At 42.9% G+C, this 21,357-nt stretch overlaps 1 protein-coding gene across 2 annotated transcripts in view; it reads left to right on the forward strand.

Annotated features, from left to right (window-relative positions):
- VWA8 (von Willebrand factor A domain containing 8) overlaps positions 1 to 21,357 on the forward strand; it is a 392,083-nt gene that overhangs the window by 70,101 nt on the left and 300,625 nt on the right. For both annotated transcript variants that reach the window (XM_047755719.1, XM_047755720.1), the window contains 4 exons: positions 2,349 to 2,453; positions 12,562 to 12,693; positions 16,192 to 16,326; positions 16,420 to 16,497. In XM_047755719.1, the coding sequence (XP_047611675.1) occupies positions 2,349 to 2,453; positions 12,562 to 12,693; positions 16,192 to 16,326; positions 16,420 to 16,497 (450 nt within the window). The remainder of the gene's footprint in view (positions 1 to 2,348; positions 2,454 to 12,561; positions 12,694 to 16,191; positions 16,327 to 16,419; positions 16,498 to 21,357) is intronic.

Here is a 21,357-nt window from a genome sequence, read left to right on the forward strand (position 1 = left end):
GCTACAGCTCCGATTAGACTCCTGGCCTGAGAATCTCCATATGCCACGGGAGTGGCCCTAGAAAATAGCAAAAGACAAAAAAAAAGATCTTACATCCCTGCGGCAGGAGGGTAGACATGCATCGCAGTTAAAAGTGCCACAGAGGGCAGGAGGACTTCCGCCTGGTTATACAGAGGTCTGTTGTGATATAAATTGTGCCTCAGGGTGTTTCTGTTGTGGCATAGCAAAAACGAATCCGACTAGAAACCATGAGGTTGCAGGTTCAATCCCTGGCCTTGCTCAGTGGGTTAAGGATCCGGCATTGCTGTCAGCTGTGGTGTAGGTTGCGGATGCGGCTTGGATCCTGGTGGCTGTGGCTGTGGTGTAGGTTGGCAGCTGCAGCTCCGATTTGACCCCTAGCCTGGGAACGTCTGTATGCCACGGGTGCAGTCTTAAAAAGTTAAATAATTAAAAAAATAAATTGTGTCTCAGACTCACCCTCAGCCGAAGGCAGGGGCTGAGGCTTTCACATGCCAGCCCTCTCAGTCACTGGTTGATGGTCGTCTCGGGGGACACATGTTCCCAGGAGCTGGTGGCTCTCTCACCCTGTGAGCAAAGCTGGCTCTTGGAGCTCCAGGACCGTCTTCTTGAAAAGATCTTCAGCACTGGCGTTCCTGTTGGGGCTCAGTGGGTTAAGAACCCACTATTGTCTCTGTAAGGTTGCAGGTTCGATCCCTGGCCTCTCTCAGTGGGTTAAGGGTCCGATGAAGCTGTAAGCTGTGGTGTAGGTTGCAGATGTGGCTTGGATCTGGTGTTGCCATGGCTGTGGTGTAGACCCTAGCTGCAGTTCTACTTCGACCCCTGGGCTGGGAACTTCCATATGCCACAGGTACAGACCTGAAAAGAAAAAGAAAAAAAAAAATACACACCCGCAGCAGCTGACTGATGGGTGGGAAAACTGGAAGGCCCAGGAAGGAGACAAATACACTAGGGGACTTGGTGGGGCACAGGCGTTGTCTATTACTCGTCCCTGACAGCAGCATCTGGAGGGATGGGGAGGCCCTCCAGGCACAGGGAACAGTGTGGCCAAATGTGACAAACCACAGAAGGGCCTGGCGTGCTTGGAGAATGGTAACAAATTGTGTCACGAGAGCACACGTGTGCGGGGACGAGAAAGGTTAGGACCTTATTGTGAAGTGTTTTATGTGGTGAATGATGCTGTCTGGGTTTTACGGTGGAAGAAGTGGCCCATCTGACTTTATTTATTTTTGTGCTTTCTCAGGCCCTCACCTGCAGCATATGGAAGTTCCCAGGCTAGGGGTTGAATCAGAGCTGAAGCCACCGGCCTACACCACAGCCACAGCAACACCAGATCCAAGCTGCGTCTGTGACCTACACCACAGTTCACGGCAACGCAGGATCCTCAACCCACTGAGCGAGGCCGGGGATTGAACTCGCCACCTCATGGTTCCTAGTCGATTCGTTTCCACTGTGCCACGATGGGAACTCTGACAATTCTCAAAGTTTAAAAAAAGTTCAAAAATAGTGAAACATAAATCCATAATCCCTTTAACTGGAATCACTAGTTTTTAACATACTGCCGCGTTTGCTTGTGCTTTCTCTCTCTCTCTTTTTTTTTCCCCTGACTGATTTTGAAAGTAAGCTGTCATCGGTATTCTTAAGTACTTGAGTATCCAACTTCTGAGAATCAGGACATGCTTCTACATTAGCAGAACTCAGTTTTCACCCCCCTCAGCATGTTAACAATAATTCTATAAAGGCATTGACCTTTCCCTCATTGGCCTTATTAATAGACCTTTTGAGGTAGGGTGAACAGAATTGGGGAAGCAACTAGGGGGAAGAATTTGAGAATAATGAACACTTTCTAACTTTGTAGTTATCACCGCAAAGCTAGGTGTACGTGGGTGAGATCAACTCAGATGAAAAATAAGGGAAACATGATGGTACGTGAGGATGAGTCGGTCAGGGAACTGTGTTCAGATGTGTCGTTGCAGACATGCTGAATGGGAGTCTATGGGGCATCCATGGAGTCATAGCTAACAGGCAATTGAGAGTTTAAGTCTAGAGCAGAAGAAAGAGAGCAGGACCAGAGATGGAGACATGGAGCCATCCACACCTACACGGCAGCTCAAAGAGGGAAGTGAATGCATTTACCAAGGGAGAGGGTGTGGAACAGGAAGAGAAGAGGGAACAGCGGATATTGGCTTTTGTAAGACTTCTGGAAAAAAGGAGAAACCTGTTAGTTATTGTTTATAAAGAAATGTCGATGTCAGATGTTCATTTCACCTAAACTCTCTGTGACTATTTTAGAGGTTCTTCATTCCTATATATCTTTTCCCCCTATATAGGATTCCTTTCCTATGATGTCAATCAAACATGCAATCCAGTGGCTTTACCCCTACGGAATTTTACTGGGACCTGAAGGGAAGATGGCTGTGGAAGGTGTTTTAAAAGTAAGTATCTGGCGTGATATGTATATACACACACATTTTTGTTTTTTTTTTTTTTGGCTTTTTGCCATTTCTTGAGCCGCTCCTGCGGCATATGGATCTCCCAGGCTAGGGGTCAAATCGGAGCTGTAGCCGCTGGCCTACACCAGAGCCACAGCAACGCGGGATCCGAGCCTCGACTGCGACCCACACCACAGCCCATGGCAATGCCGGATCCTTAACCCACTGAGCAAGGCCAGGGATCGAACCTGTAACCTCATGGTTCGTAGTCGGATTCGTTACCCACTGCACCACAGCGGGAACTCCGATATTACACACAAATTTTTAATAGTCTTTGAAATAAAGATCAAGGTTCATTTGTTTGTCCTGATGCATTAACAAAAATAAAATAGGAAAGAAACCAAAAAAAAAAAAAAGTCTCTGGAGTATGATCATGTGAGAAAAAAGAATGTATACATGTATGTGTAACTGGGTCACCATGATGGACAGTAGAAAAAATAAAGAAATGAAAGATAAAAAAGTTAAAAAAAAAGTAAGCATCTGCTTCACTTTCTTGCTTTATTTTTCCCATTTTCTCTTCTTGTCCCTTCTCATCTCTCGCTTACCCTTCTGTCCTACTTTTCTCTCTCCAGCTTTCTTCCTTTCCCTTGTCTTGTCGTCTCTTCTTTTCCAGGCCTGGAGGCATGGGCATCCCCTTCCAGCGATGGGGATTAAACCTGGAGGTGGCTGGTGGGGTTGAGAGCTGGGTTACACTGAGGGACTAAGTAAGCCAATTGGGCAAATGAGTGGATGTATTGAGGCTGAGCGCTCTGCTTCTCACTGTTCGAGAAGGAATTTGTAAACCTAGAAAGGGGGGAAGGAAAGAAAGAACCCTGAGGGGTTCAGTTAGAATTGGAGAAATTGATACGCACTTGGGTTTTGTCAATAAATATAAACCTGTGGTAATAGGTGTAGAATGTGTGTGTGTATGTGTGTGTGTCCTTACATATGCATATTTTCTAGCTCTGGCACTTGAGAGGGTCACTGTGGCACTCCCATGGCGATGCTCATGCTACGTGCTGAGACATTCGTTTCTAAATACCCTGCTTCCCTAAAAGGAACAAATTATCCTTGGAAGTAGGGCTGATTCAAGGCTTGGAGCAAGGAAAGTACACGATGAGCCTGGGCCATCTTCCTGCGCCAAAAAGTAAGAAAACGTTCCGCAAATGATGTTGACATGTCAGCGTGACAGAGAAGCCAGCTTCACGTGCCTCCCACTGGTCTCAATCTGGGACCGTTTTAGCATCAAAATAAATAATGATCGTAATTAGTTATAACCCACTGCATAAAATTGGGATCCATAAGTCCATATTGATAGAAATGAATAAATAAGTACATGGGAGGGAGATGCAAACGCCCTTCCTTAGTGTGAAATTCTGGTAAATGCAGAAGGAATTCGAGAAATAGAAAAATCACCATTTTGCAACCCTCAGAGTTGGTGGTCGGTTTACACAGGAGTCATCAAAGGAGCCGGGAGGTGGAGGTTCCATGAGGAACAGGATATTGGTGGAACCAATAATATACCCTTCCCCCCTCCCTCCCGCCCCCCAATTATCTGCAAAGCAGGAAAATGGTATTTTTACAGTAAACACCAGCTTGACCAGCTGGGTCCACATGACAGCCTGTGCCTCCCAAGTGTTGCACCAGGAGGGCTCAACATCACTTCTGGGGATTCTGGCTGAGAACGCACGGTATGACGTTGGCCTTGAGGAAATATTGTGTAGACCAAGGGCCATCTTACAGAGTGAAAGACCTGTATTCTTTAGAACTGTCCAGGACGTGATGACAGAGAAAAGCCTAGAAAAGGAACGCTTTCAGATTGAAAGAGATGAAGAGATAGGATAGCTAATGCAACATGTGTTCCTGTGCTGGATCCTGGACCAGATAGCAAAGAGTGACATTGTGGGCTCAGCTGGTTAAGCTTGAGTAGGGTGTGTGGGTGGGGTTGTCGTGTTCCATTAGAGTGACCTTCTGATTTCTAAGCTTATATGGTGATTATATTGCCCAGAGTTCCTGTTTTCAGGAAATAGGAAATGAGATGTTTAGGGTTATGGGACCTGATATCTGCAGCTTTTTTCAGATGGTTCAGAAAAAGTCCTATGACAATGCGTGCATGCATGTGGGGGGAGGGGCATAGGTGCTAAAATGTTACCCATTGAAATCTGGGTGAAGGTGAAATAAAAGTTCTTTGTACAGTTGTGTCCTGCAACTATCCCACAAGTTTGAAATTATTTCCAGATAAATTTTAAAAAGGGACTATCCACTCTAACTCATTTCAAAATAAAAAGATTTTAAAAGCAAATATCTAATATAACACTAAGTTAAATCTTATCTGCCTGTGACTTAAATTATTAATTTGAAAAGCAAGCATTTTATATGAAACTGAAAATTGCTATTATAGAGCTATCATTTAACAAAATTCTCAGTTTTTGGTCATGTATGGTATATAATACATGGAACTTAATTTCCTCACTTGCATAGTTAATGGTAGTTTTTTGTTTGTTTGTTTTTTCTTTTTTCTTTTTGTCTTTTTAGGGCTGCACCTGTGGCATATGGAAGTTCCCAGGCTAGGGGTCCAGTTGGAGCTGCAGCTGCCGTCCTACACCACAGCCACAGCAACACTAGATCTGAGCTGTGTCTGCGACCCACACCACAGCTCACGGCAACGCCAGATCCTTAACCCACTGAGAGAGGGCAGAGATCAAACCTTCATCCTCATGGATGCCAGTCAGATTCCTTTCCACTGAACCATGACAGAAACTCAATGGTAGAGTTTTCTAAAGGCCAGTCACACTATATGGTATCTTATAACTACATATTTTTAAGTGTTAACTGTTGCAGAGGTTCATTGACTAATCCCAGATAGTTCCTTTTTAGGAAAGACAGCTTTTGTTTTTCTTATACAGTTTGGTTCAAGGTGCAGATTTCTAAGGAGATTTCACTAAGCTGTTGTGGTCAGAGGTATAGGCCTGTCCCTTTCTGGAGGCCAGAATTTGGCATATGGAATGATGTTTGTTTCTCTCTCATCTCAAAATCTACGCAGGGTCTTTGGGAGTGCAGAAGTACTGTCTATACCGCTAGGAATAGTGAGAAGGGCTCAGAAGGATGGGACAGTGGGATCTAACTACTTCAGTAAGATTTTATTTCACATGTCCGCTAGCCCAAGAAACAACATTTTCATTGATTGATGATGCCAATAATAATAGTAACAAAATAAAACAAACAAAAAGCTGTTCCTTATAGATACTAAAAAGTATAGTTAGGGACAAAATCCAAATTAAAAAAAAAAACCCACATAATGAAGCAAGGGGGAAATGATGGTCTATAAAGAGGCAAATAAAAGACAGCAGAGAACAGAAGCAGGGCTAGGGGAGTTGCCGTCGTGGCACAACAGAAACAAAACCGACCAGGAACCATGCGGTTGCAGGTTCGATCCCTGGCCTCACTCAGTGGGTTAAGGATCCAGTGTTGCCTTTAGCTGTGGTATAGGTCACAGACGTGGCTCGGATCTGGCATGGCTGTGGCTGTGGCTGTGGCTGGCAGCTACAGCTCTGATTTGACCCCTAGTCTGGGAACCTCCATATGCCACAAGTGTGTCCCTAAAAAGAGAAAAGACCAAAAAAAAAAAAAAAATCAGGACTGGAGATAGTGAAATAGGAGCCACTGATAAAAGGGAAAAAGAGATTTGCTGTGGGGGGAGGTGAGGAAGGGGGGCAGCAGGAGGAGGTGAAAGGATATTAAGGGGATAATGAAGCACCATTTGGAAGTGAAATGAATTCATAGGTTCAAGACGTCAGGTCATTAGCATTCTGATTGTGTAGTTCCCTGGAAGGTTTATTCCAGGCTCTGAAAAATAGAACTAGAGCTCATCTTTGATTTAATTAACATCTGAGCTAAGTTGGCATTGGCCATTGAGACAGAGCACCTAGCGTTTAAGAAAAAAGGCTGCGATTCCAGACGGGCTCCTTAGATGACCATCAGCACAAAGCACTGAGAGCAAGAGTAACTGGGGTAAGTGAAAATGTCACCGTTCTGATCAAATGAAGTACTGTAAAGGGATTTTTTTTTTTATTTGGTGACACAACCAAGGGAAGGATTCAGTGTCTAGGTAAAGTCCATTAGGGCCAAAGGTCTTCATTTTTACAAAGAAAACACGTTGATGTGTTTCTGGTCCCTAACTGCAAAATTAGTCATACCAATTCTATAAAGCTATAGACTACCTTTAAAGAGTTGAGTTATCTAAAGAAAGTAATCCATGCTGCTTCGTTTTGTTTAGCCCTTATTTGACCTTTATAATTAAGGGGAACATAGAACACTGATTGAGGATCCATTTTACAAAAGAAATTATTTCACATCTGATTGTAACGTTTGAAAGGAAAAAGGGAATTTTGTTACTCATATAGGAATAAAAAGGCAATTGTCTTTCTTTGCCTTAATTATGTGAAGAGCTTAACACCTCAGTAGAGAGTTGGAAGGAGAGGTGGTTGAAATTCATTTGTCTGCATCTAATGAAGAAACTCCTTTTTGTAAGATCATAACACGCTTATGCATACAACCAGATTAGAATATTAAATCTCTGTCCTTAAAAGTGGAACCATCTATCAATAATTGCAAGTTTTTTGTGATTTGCTCTGTGGCACTCTGTTGCCTGTTCGTTATTCTAAGTTTCTCTGTGTTTTCAAGCTCATTTCACAGAAGAAAAGAATTTTATATATCCTCAAATAATTTTGAATTAAAAGAGGTGAAAATTAAGGAAATATTGTTGAATTTGGGGAAAATGTTGAGTTAAAGAATAGAGATATTTATTACAGCAGCAAACCAAGAAGGTACATATATACATACAATATTTTTTTCTTGATAAATGATAATTATTTCCTGACCTCGTTTCTTACATAAACTAATGGATAGTTACATTTGAATTAGATATCCATTCAGGAGTTCCTGTAGTGGCACAGTGGAAACAAACCCCACTAGTATCCATGAGGATGCAGGTTTGATCCCTGGCCTCGCTCAGTGGGCTGGGGATCCGGCGTTGCCCTGAGCTGGGGTGTAGGTTGCAGACACAATTTGGATCCCGCGTTTCTGTGGCCGTGGTGTAGGCTGGCAGCTGTAGCTCTGATTCGATTCAGCCCCTCGCCTAGGAACTTTCATATGCCACGGGTGCGACCCTAAAAAGCAAAATAAATAAGTAAATAAATAAATATGTTTGGATTGTAGTGTAATCACTTAGTTAGACTATTGCAAGGAAAAATTATTACCGAAATTCAGAATGTTTTTCTTTTTTCTAAACAAGCTATAAAAATGGCTGGGATGTCTTTCGTCCCCCTGGTGGTGCTATCATGTGACATTCATGCTCTAGAACATGTTTCTCAAGTCATAAAATCACTCCTAGCTTTTAATTAAGGCTCTCTTAAAGGACGTGCTCTGGGAGTTCCTGTCGTGGCTCAGTGAAAACAAATCTGCCTAGGAACCATGAGGTCGTGGGTTCGATCCCTGGCCTCGCTCTGTGGGTTAAGGATCCGGCGTAGACGTGAGCTGTGGTGTAGGTGGAAGTCGAGGCTCGGATCTGGCGTTGTTGTGGCTCTGGCCCAGGTCGGCAGCTGTCGCTCCGATTTGACCCCTAGCCTGGGACCCTCCATATGCCGTGAGTGCAGCCCTAAAAAGAAAAAAAAAAGACCAAAAGTCCCTGTCTTCACGAAGCATGTTTTTTCGAGAAGGGCAATAATCATCCAAGCAAGCAAGTAAATCAGTAAAATATGTAGTATGTCAGTTGAGGAAGGGATGCTCTCAGAGAAGACATTTGAATAAAGATCTGAAGGAGGAAAAGCAAGTGCTTTGGCGGAGAGCATTTGACACCGAAGGAGTAAGCCCTAAGGCAGGGCGCACCTGGGGCATCCTAGCAACTGCAAAGGACAGGGCGACGGGGCAGACGAAGTGAAGGGGAGGTGAGGCGTTGATGAAGTCAGAAGGTACAGGAGGTCCGATCATGCAGGACCTTATAAGCCCCCGGAAGGACTTCTGCTGTCAGTCTGAATGAGACGGAACATCATTAGGAGGTTTTGAGCAGAATGCCTTCTGTGACCGAACGTTTTAACAGGCTTACTCTAGTTGCAGATGAGGGAGTAGGCTTTGGAGGGTAAAGGTGAAAGCAGGGGAAAACTAGTTAGTAGCCTGAAATGGTAATCTCATTGAGAGATTGTGCCGAGAGCTTGTCAGAAGTGATTGGATTTGGCTTGTAGTTTGAAGGTAGAGTCACTATGCTTTGCTGAAAGAGTGGAAGTAGAGCTGAGACAGACGCAAGGGTGATGTCAAGCTTTTTGGAATAATGAAGATAGAATAGTTGGAGTTCCCGTTGTGGCTCAGTGGTTAACGAATCCGACTAGGAACCATGAGGATGTGGGTTCGATCCCTGGCCTTGCTCAGTGGGTGAAGGATCCGGCGTTGCCGTGAGCTGTGGTGTAGGTTGCAGATGCAGCTCGGATCCCACTTTGCTGTGGCTCTGGCATAGGCCAGTGGCTACAGCTCCGATGGGACCTCTAGCCTGGGAACCTCCATGTGCTGAGGGAGCGGACCAAGAAAATGGCAAAAAGACCAAAAAAAAAAAAAAAAGAATAGAATAGAGACTACGAGAGGAAGATCAAGACCTAAGTATTGTGCATGTTTAGTGTGAAATGCCTCTTAGCTCTCCGTGTAGAAAGGCAGGTCTATGTATGCGTCGGGAGTTTAGGCGAGAGTTCTGAACTGGACAGAGAAAACTGGGAGTGATGCACATATAGATGCATGAAACTAGATGAGATTATTTGAAAATATAAAGATCCACTCCCGAGGTACCTTCATGGGTACCGGTCAGGAAAATGACGAACCTACCACAGAGACCGAGAAGGAGCAAACAGGGAAACAGGAGGAAAACTAAGCTATTTAATTTCGCAGATAGGATATTGTTGGCGGTCTTAACAGGAGCAGTGCTAGCAGAGCGGCGGGGCTGTCTGTCAGAAATCTGTGGGCCAACTAGTAAATCAGTGATGAGAAAGCTGAAGCAGTGATTATATACTCTATGTAAAATAAATCTGTTGTGGTAGAAACAAAACGATGATAGGTCACTCACAGATTGTGTGGCATCCAGAGATGGCTCTTTGTTTGATTCCTGGAATGGGAGAGGCAAGCATCTTGATAGGAAGGAGGGACAAACGTCTGTGGAGTACGTGGAAACTCTTTATGGGAATGTGGCCTGGAGGAAGCAGGAAAGGACATCTCCAGCGCACCATTGTGCCTGATCTGGAGTGATGGAAAAACCCATGTTCTGAGATGGAGAAAGTAGACCTCTAGTGGCTTTCCATCCACTCCTGACAGTAGAGCAGAAAGCCCTTTCTATTTTGACAGCGGGAAAAGAAGGAAGGACTGATGAAAATATAGCTGATTTTGAGGATGAAGGGAAAAGAATTTTATTTAGTCATTGAACGAAACTTTTTTGACCCTTGACGATGCCCCATGCACGACTCTAGGTTCTGGGGGTGTAGAGTGAACCGTTTTGCTATTGCCCTCAATGAGGCTTTCATGCTAGTGAGGCATGAAGGAGTATGTGCCTGGAGGCTCTGCTGAAGCTGGGGGAGGTGGCTAGATTGCTTGCTGAAATGGGGGGGTAGGATGGGCTTGGGTTGCTCCCAAGGACAGGGGTAATGGTTTGTTGTAGTAGCTCAGGGGCTTTGGCAAAAGAGCCCAGCAGGGCCTGGGGCCACATGTTTGTTCAGTAGCCAGATAATATGGTATGGAGAATTGCTCTTTCTTTGTGCTCAACAGCCTAGAAAAAGGGGTGAAGAAAATGAATAACTTGGTGGGACAGGATTGGGAATTGAGAGGGTGACTATGGAGGCCTTGGGGACCAGCCCCCATGTGACTGAGATTTCCTTTTATGTGATTATACGTCACAGTTCAAATAATGTAATTATTAGTTATCCAGAGAAAGTGGATCCAGAAAGATGTTAGTCCTGTTTAATAAAAATTTAAGAAGTCCTAGGAAATACCCATTAGTATGAAACGGTAAGGTGAATAAATGTTGATTTTCTCCTTTGGCTATCCTGTAGCCTGTACGCATTATATTGTCTATTTTACTCTTCAGTTTCCTTTTTTGGATGAACAGGCCTTGAATTTCCTGTGCCAGCAAATAGTAACTCACCTTACAGCTTGAGTTCTTGTACGATTTTAGTGTATCCTAGTCTACTATTTTTATTCTACCGGAATATTTTAGCCTGAATTATTTATAAGGACATCACCCATAGAGCAAGTGGTTCAAGGCATGAGTTTTCATTTCTGGAATGTAAGTGCTCTGTGCTCTGACATCAACTGTGTGTCAAATTAAACTGTCATTGCTGTAGCTGGAGTAAAAGTATACCTTTATACTTAGATATATTTTCTTAAAATTTAGTGGGTCTTGGTTCTATATTCTCCTGAATTTAATTACTTGGCTCTGGCCTTACTTCTTTCCTGTTGAATCTCCCTTGAAATACAGGTGTACCTTTTTTTTTTTGCATAAAATTAAGGCGTCAATCATTATTTGTCTACAACATGTAAGTAATTCCTACCAACTTGTGGGATGCTGTGGAAGTTTGCATATCCAAATTGTTACATTTTTTATGGTAGCACAAATAAGCATTTTTTTTTCTTAGGTTTGGGGAAATGAATGATTGTCTCGAGCGCTTAAGATACCAAAATGAAGACGGGAACTGGGCAGTTGGGATGTTGAAGTTGAAGATACTCTTCTTACCCAAAATGTATTTTCTGGAACTGAGTCCTTCTGTTGAATGAGTGGTGATGTGTTCTTTCTTTGAGTTCCGGCTCTTTCACTAGAGTGATAAGGTTCTAAAAGTATTGTAGGATTTGGGGGGAATAATTTCTGCCTGTTTAATACTAAAAATGAATTAATCTTTACATATGGACCATGCCGCTGTTAGGGCATAGGATTTAATTAATTTTCATTAGTATCCTCTTTTTGCATTTACTTCTTTGTATTCTCTATGTGTATTTTTTATATAACCAGCTGGGATGAGGGGGTGTAACCTAGTGTTAGAACATTGATCGTTGGCCTACATGGAAAAAGAATCAATAGTCTTGGGCTTTTAAACCCAGCTTGATAAATATTGAGAAACCTGCATTGTAGAAGGCACTGTGCCAGATACTGTGGAAGATTGATCGTTATACTTTATTGTAATCAGTTAAACTAACCACACAGGCAGTCAGCAGAATGGTGTCCAGGAAGTTCTATTTTTATGAATTTCAGGTTGCTCTTAACTTTAGTTGATTTAAGAAATCAACTGAGGCGTTCCCGTCATGGCTCAGCAGAATTGAGTCTGGCTAGGATCCATGAGGAAGAAGGTTTGATCTCTGGCCTCTCTCAGTGGGTTAAGGATCTGGCATTGCCGTGAGCTGTGGTGTGTGTCACTCAGATCCCGTGTTGCTGTGGCTGTGGTGCAGGCCAGCAGCTACAGCTCCGATTTGAACCCTAGCCTGGGAACCTCCATATACCGAGGGTGAGGCCCTAAAAAGATCCATCCATCCATCCATCAATCAACTGATATAGGCCTTGTTTTGCTTTAGCATGTTTTCAAGAGTCTCATCAATCATCCTTTTCTAGGAAACTGGAACCTTTGATTATCAAGAACTGTAGGCTGTAAATTTCTACCTGCTCAGGAATTCACTGATTCCATTCCTTGGCATTAAGTAAATTTTAGGAACTACTTTCCTCTCACCTTTGGTAATTGACTTAAGTAGAATGGTATCTGTAAAAATAGGGAAAACTTTTCATTAATCTTTTTCCCTTTATTTTTGTAACATAGCGTGAGTTTCCGTTCTAATTAAGATGGAACCTTCCAGGAGTTCCCTTATGGTGCAGCAGGTTAAGGATCCCACATTGTCACTGCAACAGCTCGAGTTGCTGCTGTGGCATGGGTTCAGTCCCCTGCCTGGGAACTTCCACATGCCGTGTGCCCAGGCAAAGAAAAAAGATGGACCCTTCTGGATATCCAACATCAATATTAAAATAAAAAGAAAGTGACATGTTTTTCTTGTAATTCTACAGCGCTTTGAACTCCAAGATTCAAGAAATTCTGTGCTTCCTGAAGAGGTTGTGAGAGTAGAGAGGATGCCTGAAAACCAGGGCTTCCAAGCTTCCGTGACCCTCCGGATTGCAGGAAAAGAGGTGACCATTAAGGTAATGAATGCATCAGGGTTTGCACTTTCTAAGATGTGCCTTGTTCTAAACTGGGTTTATGATCCCTTTATAAGTCTCCTTCGGTTCCCTAGCCTTGCATCTATATTCCTGGCATCTGTACATCTATGTATCCAGATTCCTGTATGTTTGCAAACTGGGAAAGTTCAGGAGACCCATCGGGATAGCTTTTGCTCAAAAACCAAAGTTAGCCTCAGGGGAAATCAAATATAGTGCTTATTAATGAAAGTATTTTGTGGTCGGAGTCCTTGGTAAGAAATGATCACTGTTGTAATGGAACGTGTTGGAGGAAAATATGAGAAAAAGAATTTGATACACACACACACACACACACACACACACACACACACACAGGACTGGGTCATGTTGCTGTACAGCAGAAATTGACAGAACATTGTAAGTCAACTATGGTAGAAAAAATAAAAATCTTATGAAAATGAAATAGCCACTGTTTACAAAAATGTTTTAGCAACTAAGGAATGCACTTTTTAAAAATTATAGTTGATTTACAGTTGTTCTGTCAATTTCTGCTGTACAGCAACATGACCCAGTCTATATATGTGTCGATAGAGAGATAGATAGATAGATAGATAGATAGATAGATAGATAGATAGATAGATAGACAGACAGACAGACAGACATACGGTCTTTTTCTCACATTATCCTCCATCATGTTCCATCACAAGTGACTAGATATAGTTCCCTGTGCTGTACAGCAGGATCTCATGGCTTTTCCACTCCAAATGCAATACTTTGCATCTGCTAACCCCAGACTCCCAGTCCATCCCACTCCCTCCCCCTACCCCTTGGCCACCCCAAGTCTGTTCTTCATGTCCATGAGTTTGTTTCTTTTCTGTAGATAGGTTCCTTTGCGTCGTATATTAGATTCCAGATATGTGATGGCATACGGCATTTGGCTCTCTCTTTCTGGCTTACTTCACTTAGTATGAGAGTCTCTAGTTCCCTCCATGTTGCTTTGAGTGGCATGATTTTGATCTTTGTCAGTTTCATGAAACTATTCCAAAGAGGAGCTGTCTTAATTGGACAGTTTTTAGAGGAGGGTATGATGTTAGGTCCTAGAGCTCCACATGCTTGCTTTGCATTTTTTTTTTTTTTTTTTGGTTTTTAGGGCCCCACCTACGGCATATGGAGGTTCCCAGGCTAGGGGTCAAATTGGAGCTGTAGCTCCTGGCTACAGCCACAGAAACGCCAGATCTGAGCCACACCTGTGATCTACACCACAGCTCATGGCAACGCTCGTTACCTAACCTACTGAGTGAGGCCAGGGATCAAACCTGCATCCTCGTGGACGATAGATTCGTTTCTACTGGCCACGTTGGGGACTCCTGCTTTGCCTCTCTTCTAACCCTTTCTTTGAGGGCCCTAACTACCCCAAGAGGTGATAGGAAACTAACACCAGAAAATACAGCTTCCACAATGCTGACCTACCTAAATTGTAACTGAATGTCTGAAAGAAATGCTTGTCTTCTTATGTTAGGACAGAGCGAACTTTCATGATAGGTGTTTTGTTTGTTTTAATATGATATTATTTAATATTTATTGATATTACCGTATTGCCTCATGCATCGAACAAAACACTAGTTATGTTTACTGTGAGCCAGGCCTACAGTGTCCTAGTTAACTGTATTTGTCTCTTTACATATGCCATTTAGACCCCCCAGGAACCCCGGAGATAACCTTTATTATGGATTTTCATGGATTAGAAAACAGATATGCAGGAGTTCCCGTCGTGGCGCAGTGGTTAACAAATCCGACTAGGAACCATGAGGTTGCGGGTTCGATCCCTGCCCCTGCTCAGTGGGTTAACGATCCGGCGTTGCCGTGAGCTGTGGTGTAGGTCGCAGACGCGGCTTGGATCCCGCGTTGCTGTGGCTCTGGTGTAGGCCGGCGGCTACAGCTCCGATTAGACCCCTAGCCTGGCACTCTTCATATGCCACGGGAGTGGCCCAAAGAAATAGCAAAAAGCCAAAAAAAAAAAAAGAAGAAGAATTGCATTGGAATGCCTCTGGCTTATAGAGAAGGAAGTAATACCAGGAGTCAGGAAAAGGAGTAGAGAAAATGTCAGAGAGGAGGGGGGGCTTGTGATAAGTCTTATGAAACAGGAATTTTCCAGCAGCCCAGGAACAGGAAAGGTGATAGGACATATCAGGCACCTTGAACAGACTATCCAGAGGCATGAGATGTAAGCAGGCTTTCATTCTTTGCCTCCCATTGATGAGGGCTTTCTATCGTCACTGCTGCCCATTCCTTTAAGTTAGCCTTCCCTGGAGTTCCTGTTGTGGCTCAGTGGTCACAAACCCGACTAGGATCCATGAGGCTGCGGGTTCGATCCCTGGCCTCAGTCAGTGGGTTAAAGGATCCGGCATTGCCGTGAGCTGTGGTGTAGGTTGCAGACTTGGCTCTGATCCTGCATTGCTGCGGCTGTGGCGCATGTCTGCAGCCACAGCTCCCATTCGACCCCTAGCCTGGGAACCAGCATATGCCTTGAGTGTGGCCCTGAAAAGCAAAAAAAAAGTTAGCCTTCTCTGTTACCAGCAGGATGATCTTTCTTAAAGTAAATCTGATCTTGTCACATCCAAACTTATCATTCTTTAGGATTAATGTTGTGTGCAGTATGAGCAAGTCCAGAGTCCTCAGCAGGGCAGGAAAATCCTCCCATCATAGGGTTCCTAGGAGACTTTAATAAGGAGGAGATAGCAAATAAAAAGAAGTAGGTGTGAGGACGGGAGGAGATTTTAAGAACAGATGCTCTGAGTGGTCACCTAAAATAAGAGTGGGAAAAGATTTGTGGACAGTTGAGAAAGCAGGAGGTCCTTGGTGTTTGTGGAGAATCCCAGGGAACCGCTTTTAAAAATTGTACTTACCACTGAAATTTGTACCCAGACCTTCCTTCTCAAGTAGTGACATTATTATGAAAGTTATAAATAGCATGGAAATGACTTGATTCTTATGAAAATGTCTGCCAGCAAGGTGCTTTCATTTTAGAGGGACGATTGATTGGGAAGTTTGATCATAATGGATCATCAGATCTGTGAATGAGACAGTAATTGCAGCTCCATTGAAAAATCAAAAACAGTATAGAACTGAGTTAGGAAATTAGTAGGGTCTTTTACGTTTTTTTTGTTTGTTGGTTTTTTGTCTTTTTTTAGGGTTGCACTCATGGCATATGGGGGTTTCCAGGCTTAGGTGTCGAATCAGAGCTACAGCAGCCGGCCTACACCACAGCCATAGCAACCCCAGATCTGAGCTGCCTCTGTGACCTAAACCACAGTGCACCCAACACCGGATCCTTAGGGCCAGGGATCAAATCGGTGTCCTCATGGATACTAGTCAGCTTTGTTTCCGCTGAACCGCAATGCGAACTCCAGTAGGAGCTTTTAGATGGCAATTGTATGCTTTGATTTGCTAATATTTGGAGAAAAACACATGTATGTTGTATTTACCTCTCTTTAATTACAGGTACCGGCTGGGACCAGGCCATTCAGTCAACCTTGTGCATCAGACCATTTTATACAGACTTTGAGCCATAAACAACTACTGGCTGAAATGATGCAGTCGCATATGGTTAAGGACATATGTTTAATTGGAGGAAAAGTAAGAATGGCGGCCACGCTGAAAAGTTGTTTCCTGACTTTGGGTTGTTTTGACTTAGTCCTTAAATGATTGTGTTTCTGTTTGTAATTGCAGGGTTGTGGAAAAACTGTCGTCGCTAAGAACTTTGCAGATACCTTAGGATATAATATAGAACCTATCATGCTCTATCAGGTAAGGTATTCATATTTACTTATGTATGTATGTATTTATTTATTGCTTTTTTAGAGCCACACCTATGATATATGGAAGTTCCCAGGCTAGGGGTCGAATCAGAGCTACAGCTGCTGGCTTACACCAGAGCCATAGCAACTTGGGATCCGAGCCGCATCTGCAACCTACACCACAGTGCACGGCAATGCTGGATCCCTGACCCACTGAGCGAGGCCAGAGATCAAACCCGCATGGATACTAGTCGGATTTATTTCCTCTGCAGCACAATAGGAACTCCTCATTTTTATATTTTAAATTAAAAAAAAATTGTTTTTGGCTGTGCCCGTGGCATGCAGAAGTTCCCAGGCCAGGGATCCACCTGACCTATAGCAGTGACAATGCCAGATCCTTAACCACTAGGCCACCAGGGAACTCCAGATACTCATTTTTAGCACTTGGGTTATAAACATATAATTTTGGACCATCAGTAGAATTTATCACTTTCTTCCTTAAGTGATACCTGTTAATTTCAATGTAGATAAATAAATAACTGAAACAGCTATCAAATTGGAGCGCAATTATAATTATTTGGAGTTTTTGAAAGCATGTTCTAGGATATCTGCTGTGCTTAACATTCCAGGGGCTATTTTTCAAGAGAGATCCATTTTACATGCATGTGTACACACGCACACAGTACATTTATTAATAGTGTGAAAATCTAAACTACATGGGTTTCAGCAGCAGTAGGAGATCATTACATATTCACCAAGTATATTATTATTTTTTTATTGTGGTAAAATATACATAACATGAAATTTACCATTGTAACTGTTTCCTTTTTTTTTTTTTTTTTTGTCTTTTTAGGGCAGCATCTGAGGCATATGGAGGTTCTCAGGCGAGGGGTCGAATCAGAGCTGTAGCTGCCGGCCTCCACCACAACCACAGCAACGCAGGATCCGGGCCGCATCTGTGACCTACACCACAGCTCACGGCCACACTGAATCCCTAACCCACTGAGTGAGGCCAGGGATCCACCCTGCGCCCTCATGGATACTAGTCGGATCCCTTTCTGCTGTGTCACGATGGGAACTCCATTTTAACCATTTTTAAGTGTACAGTTCACTGGCATGAAGTAGAGTCACAATGTTGGGTAACCACCACCACTGTCTATTTCTAGAACTCTTTTGTCATCCCCAGTAGAACCTCTACACCCCTTAAATAATAACTTCCCATCGCTCCCTACCTATAGACCCTGGTAACCTCTATACGACCTTCTGTCCCTATGAATTTGTCTATTCTGGGGACTTCAGGTGATTAGAATCACACACTTTTTGTCCTTTTGTCTCTAGCTTATTTTACTTAGCATTGTATTTTCAAGAGTCATCCATGTTATAGCATATATCAGAACTTCATTCCTTTTCATTTATTTATTTATTTATTTAGCCTTTTCTTTTTAGGGCTGCACTCATGGCATATAGAGGTTCCCAGGCTAGGGGTTGAATTGAAGCTACAGCTGCCAGCCTCCACCACAGCCACAGCAATGCCAGATCCCTAACCCACTGAGCGAGGCCTGGGATCGAACCTGCATCCTCATGGATCCTAGTTGGTTTTGTTCACTGTTGAGCCACGAAGGGAGCTTCCTCATTCCTTTTCATGACTCAAGGATATTTTTGCTTATCTATTCATATGTTGATGAACATGGGTTGTTTCCACCTTTTGGCTATTGTAAATTATGCTGCTGTGAATATGGGTATGTAAGGGTCTGTTTGAATCCCTGCTTTCAGTTGTTTTAGGTATGTATGTAGGAATGGGATTGCTGAATCATATTTCAGTTCTATCTTTAACTTTCTGAGGAGCTGCTAAACTATTTTTCACAGCAGCGACACTGTTTTCCGCTGGCTGTACATGAGGGTTCCATTTCCTCTACATCATTGTCAGCACTTGTTATTGTCTCTTTTTTGGTTTGTTTTTGGTTTTTTTGTTTTGCTTTCTTACCTTTTTTTAAAATAATAGCCATCCTAATGGCTCCGAAGTAGTAATCCACTGTGGCTTTTTTTTTTTTTTGGTCTTTTTGCCTTTTTTTCTAGGGCTACTCCTGCAGCATATGGAGGTTCTCAGGCTAGGGGTCTAATTGGAGCTGTAGCCGCCAGGCCTACACCACAGCCATAGCAGCACGGGATCTGAGCCGTGTCTGTGACCTACATCACAGCTCACGGCAACGCCAGATCCTTAACCCACTGAGCAAGGGCAGGGATCGAACCGGCAACCTCATGGTTCCTAGTCGGATTCATCAACCACTGCGCCACGACGGGAAGTCCCCGTTGTGGCTTCGATTTGCATTTCCCAAATGGCCGATGATATTGATCATCTTTTCATCTGCTTTTTGGCCATTTCTATATCTTAGTTGGAGAAATGCCTTTTCAGGTTCCTTACCTATGTTTTAACTGTATTGTCCTTTTTTTTTTTTTTTTGTCTTTTTTGCTATTTCTGGGGCCGCTTCCACGGCATATGGAGGTTTCCAGGCTAGGGGTCCAATCGGAGCTGTAGCTGCCGGCCTACGCCAGAGCTACAGCAACACGGGATCCGAGTCGCGTCTGCAACCTACACCACAGCTCACGGCAACGCCGGATCGTTAACCCACTGAGCAAGGGCAGGGACCGAACCTGCAACCTCATGGTTCCTAGTCGGATTCGTTAACCACTGCGTCACGACGGGAACTCCTGTATTGTCCTTTGATAGAAATTGCAATGAATCTATAGATCATTTTGGGTAGTATCGTCATCTTACTATTAAGTGATCCCTTCTGTAAACATAGATGTCTTTCTATTTATATCCTTGATTTTTTTTTAGCAATGTTTTATAGTTTTCAACATACAAATTTTCTATCTGCTTGGCAAAATTTATTCTTACGTATTTTTGAATGGATTATTTGGTGGATGTACCTGCTGAGTATAGTTTGATAAAAAAGCAAACTTACAGCTGGTTTTCCTACAGCATGAAATTTTCGATCATGTATTTTTTTGGTAATGATATCTCCCGAGACATTTTTATCCTGCTCTTTTATTGATTTCTTTATGTTAGTCTTTGGTATTTTTTCACAGTCTGTTTTTTATTTTTGGAACAATTTTCGACATGGATGTGATATTCTTACATTTTAGGAAGCGTTTTACATTTTTAGTTTATTTTTTGTTGAGCTTTTTATTATTACTGACACTAAATGTATTTGTATTAAAAATGTTCTTATTTTGGGGGATTTCCTGACTGTGTCCATGAGGATGCAGGTTCGATCCCTGGCCTCGCTCAGTGGGTTAAGGATCCAGAGCTGCGTGAGCTATGGTGCAGGTCGTAGACATGACTCGAATCCTGTGTTGCTGTGGCTATGGTGCAGGCTGGCAGCTACAGCTCTAATTTGACTCCTAGACTGAGAACCTTCATATGCCATGGGTGTGGCCCTAAAAAAAAAGACAAAGTTCTTACTTTTGAAAAATGACCTTTAAACCAGTTTCTTCTTGTGATTTTATCACAGAAGATTTTGCTAACACATTATATTTCAAGTGATTCTGTTGAGAAGATTTCTTTTGGGAGCTCCCTTCGTGGTGCGGCAGAAACGAATATGACTAGGAACCATGAGGTTGTGGGTTCGATCCCTGGCCTCACTCAGTGGGTTAAGGATCCAGCATTGCCATGAGCTGTGGTGTAGGTCGCAGACGCGGCTCAGATCTGGCATTACTGTGGCTGTGGTGTGGGCTGGCAGCTACAGCTCCGATTGGACTCCTAGCCTGGGAACTTCCATGTGCTGTGGGTGTGGCCCTAAAAGGACAAAAAACAAAAAACAAAAAAAACCTTTTTTTTTTCATGCTGCTTTGAAGTACTTTGTGCCTCTTGGTTGAACTGGCCAGAGTTAGAAGGAATTATAATCACATGGTAGTTGTTACTTTTGGGCTATAAGCAGAAGAATCTATTGTAAAAGATATTTGAGAATTCCCCAAAATTAGTTTTTTTTCTTTCTTCTGAGTAGCTTAACTCATTCAGAGTACCAAGGTATCTTTTAGAACCTTGAGTTACATTAAAAAGAATTTGGGAAACAAAAGAGAAAGCAACCTGACTTGGTACAAAACTCTGGTAGAGCTGTATCTCCTATTATTTTGTACAGTTTTTTCATTATCCTATTTCTAGAAATACAGGTAAAAAAGGAGTTAAGATAATTAACTGTTTAAGGACTTAAATATTTACTAAGAAATGATCTTTGATTTTTTTATTGAAACTTTCTTTTACTTTTATTTTTATTTATTTCCATTTATTTATTTACGTATTTATTTTTTTTCTTTTTAGAGCCACACCCACTGCATATGGAGATTCCCAGGCTGGGGGTCCAGTCGGAGCTACAGCTGCCAGCTAATGCCACAGCCACAGCAACGCAGGATCCGAGCCGTGTCTGCAACCTACACCACAGCTCATGGCAACTCCAGATCCTTAACCCACTGAGGGGGACCAGAGATCGAACCTGCAACCTCATGGTTCCTAGTTGGATTCATTTCCACTGTGCCACAGTAGGAACTCCTACTCTATGATTTTAAAACATAAATTAATGTTGAAGCGTATGATCCAGGTTTATGAAATCATGAAGAATATGAATTAAGATGAAGAGACTTAAACCAGTATCTATACCCTGAGTCTTGAGCAATAAACATGTAGGGGAAAGAAAATAAATTTCTACATTATACAATGGCAAGTCTTGGAACCCACTGAAGATGTATTTTGAAGTGGATTTTTGTTTCCTTTTTTTTTTTTTTTTTTCTTTTTGGGGCCACACTCTCGGGATATGGAGGTTCCCGGGCTAGGGGTTGAATCAGAACTACAGCTGCCGGCCTACACCATGGG

This window comes from Phacochoerus africanus, chromosome 13, assembly GCF_016906955.1.
Source record: "Phacochoerus africanus isolate WHEZ1 chromosome 13, ROS_Pafr_v1, whole genome shotgun sequence".
NCBI classification, from domain to species: Eukaryota; Metazoa; Chordata; class Mammalia; order Artiodactyla; family Suidae; genus Phacochoerus; species Phacochoerus africanus.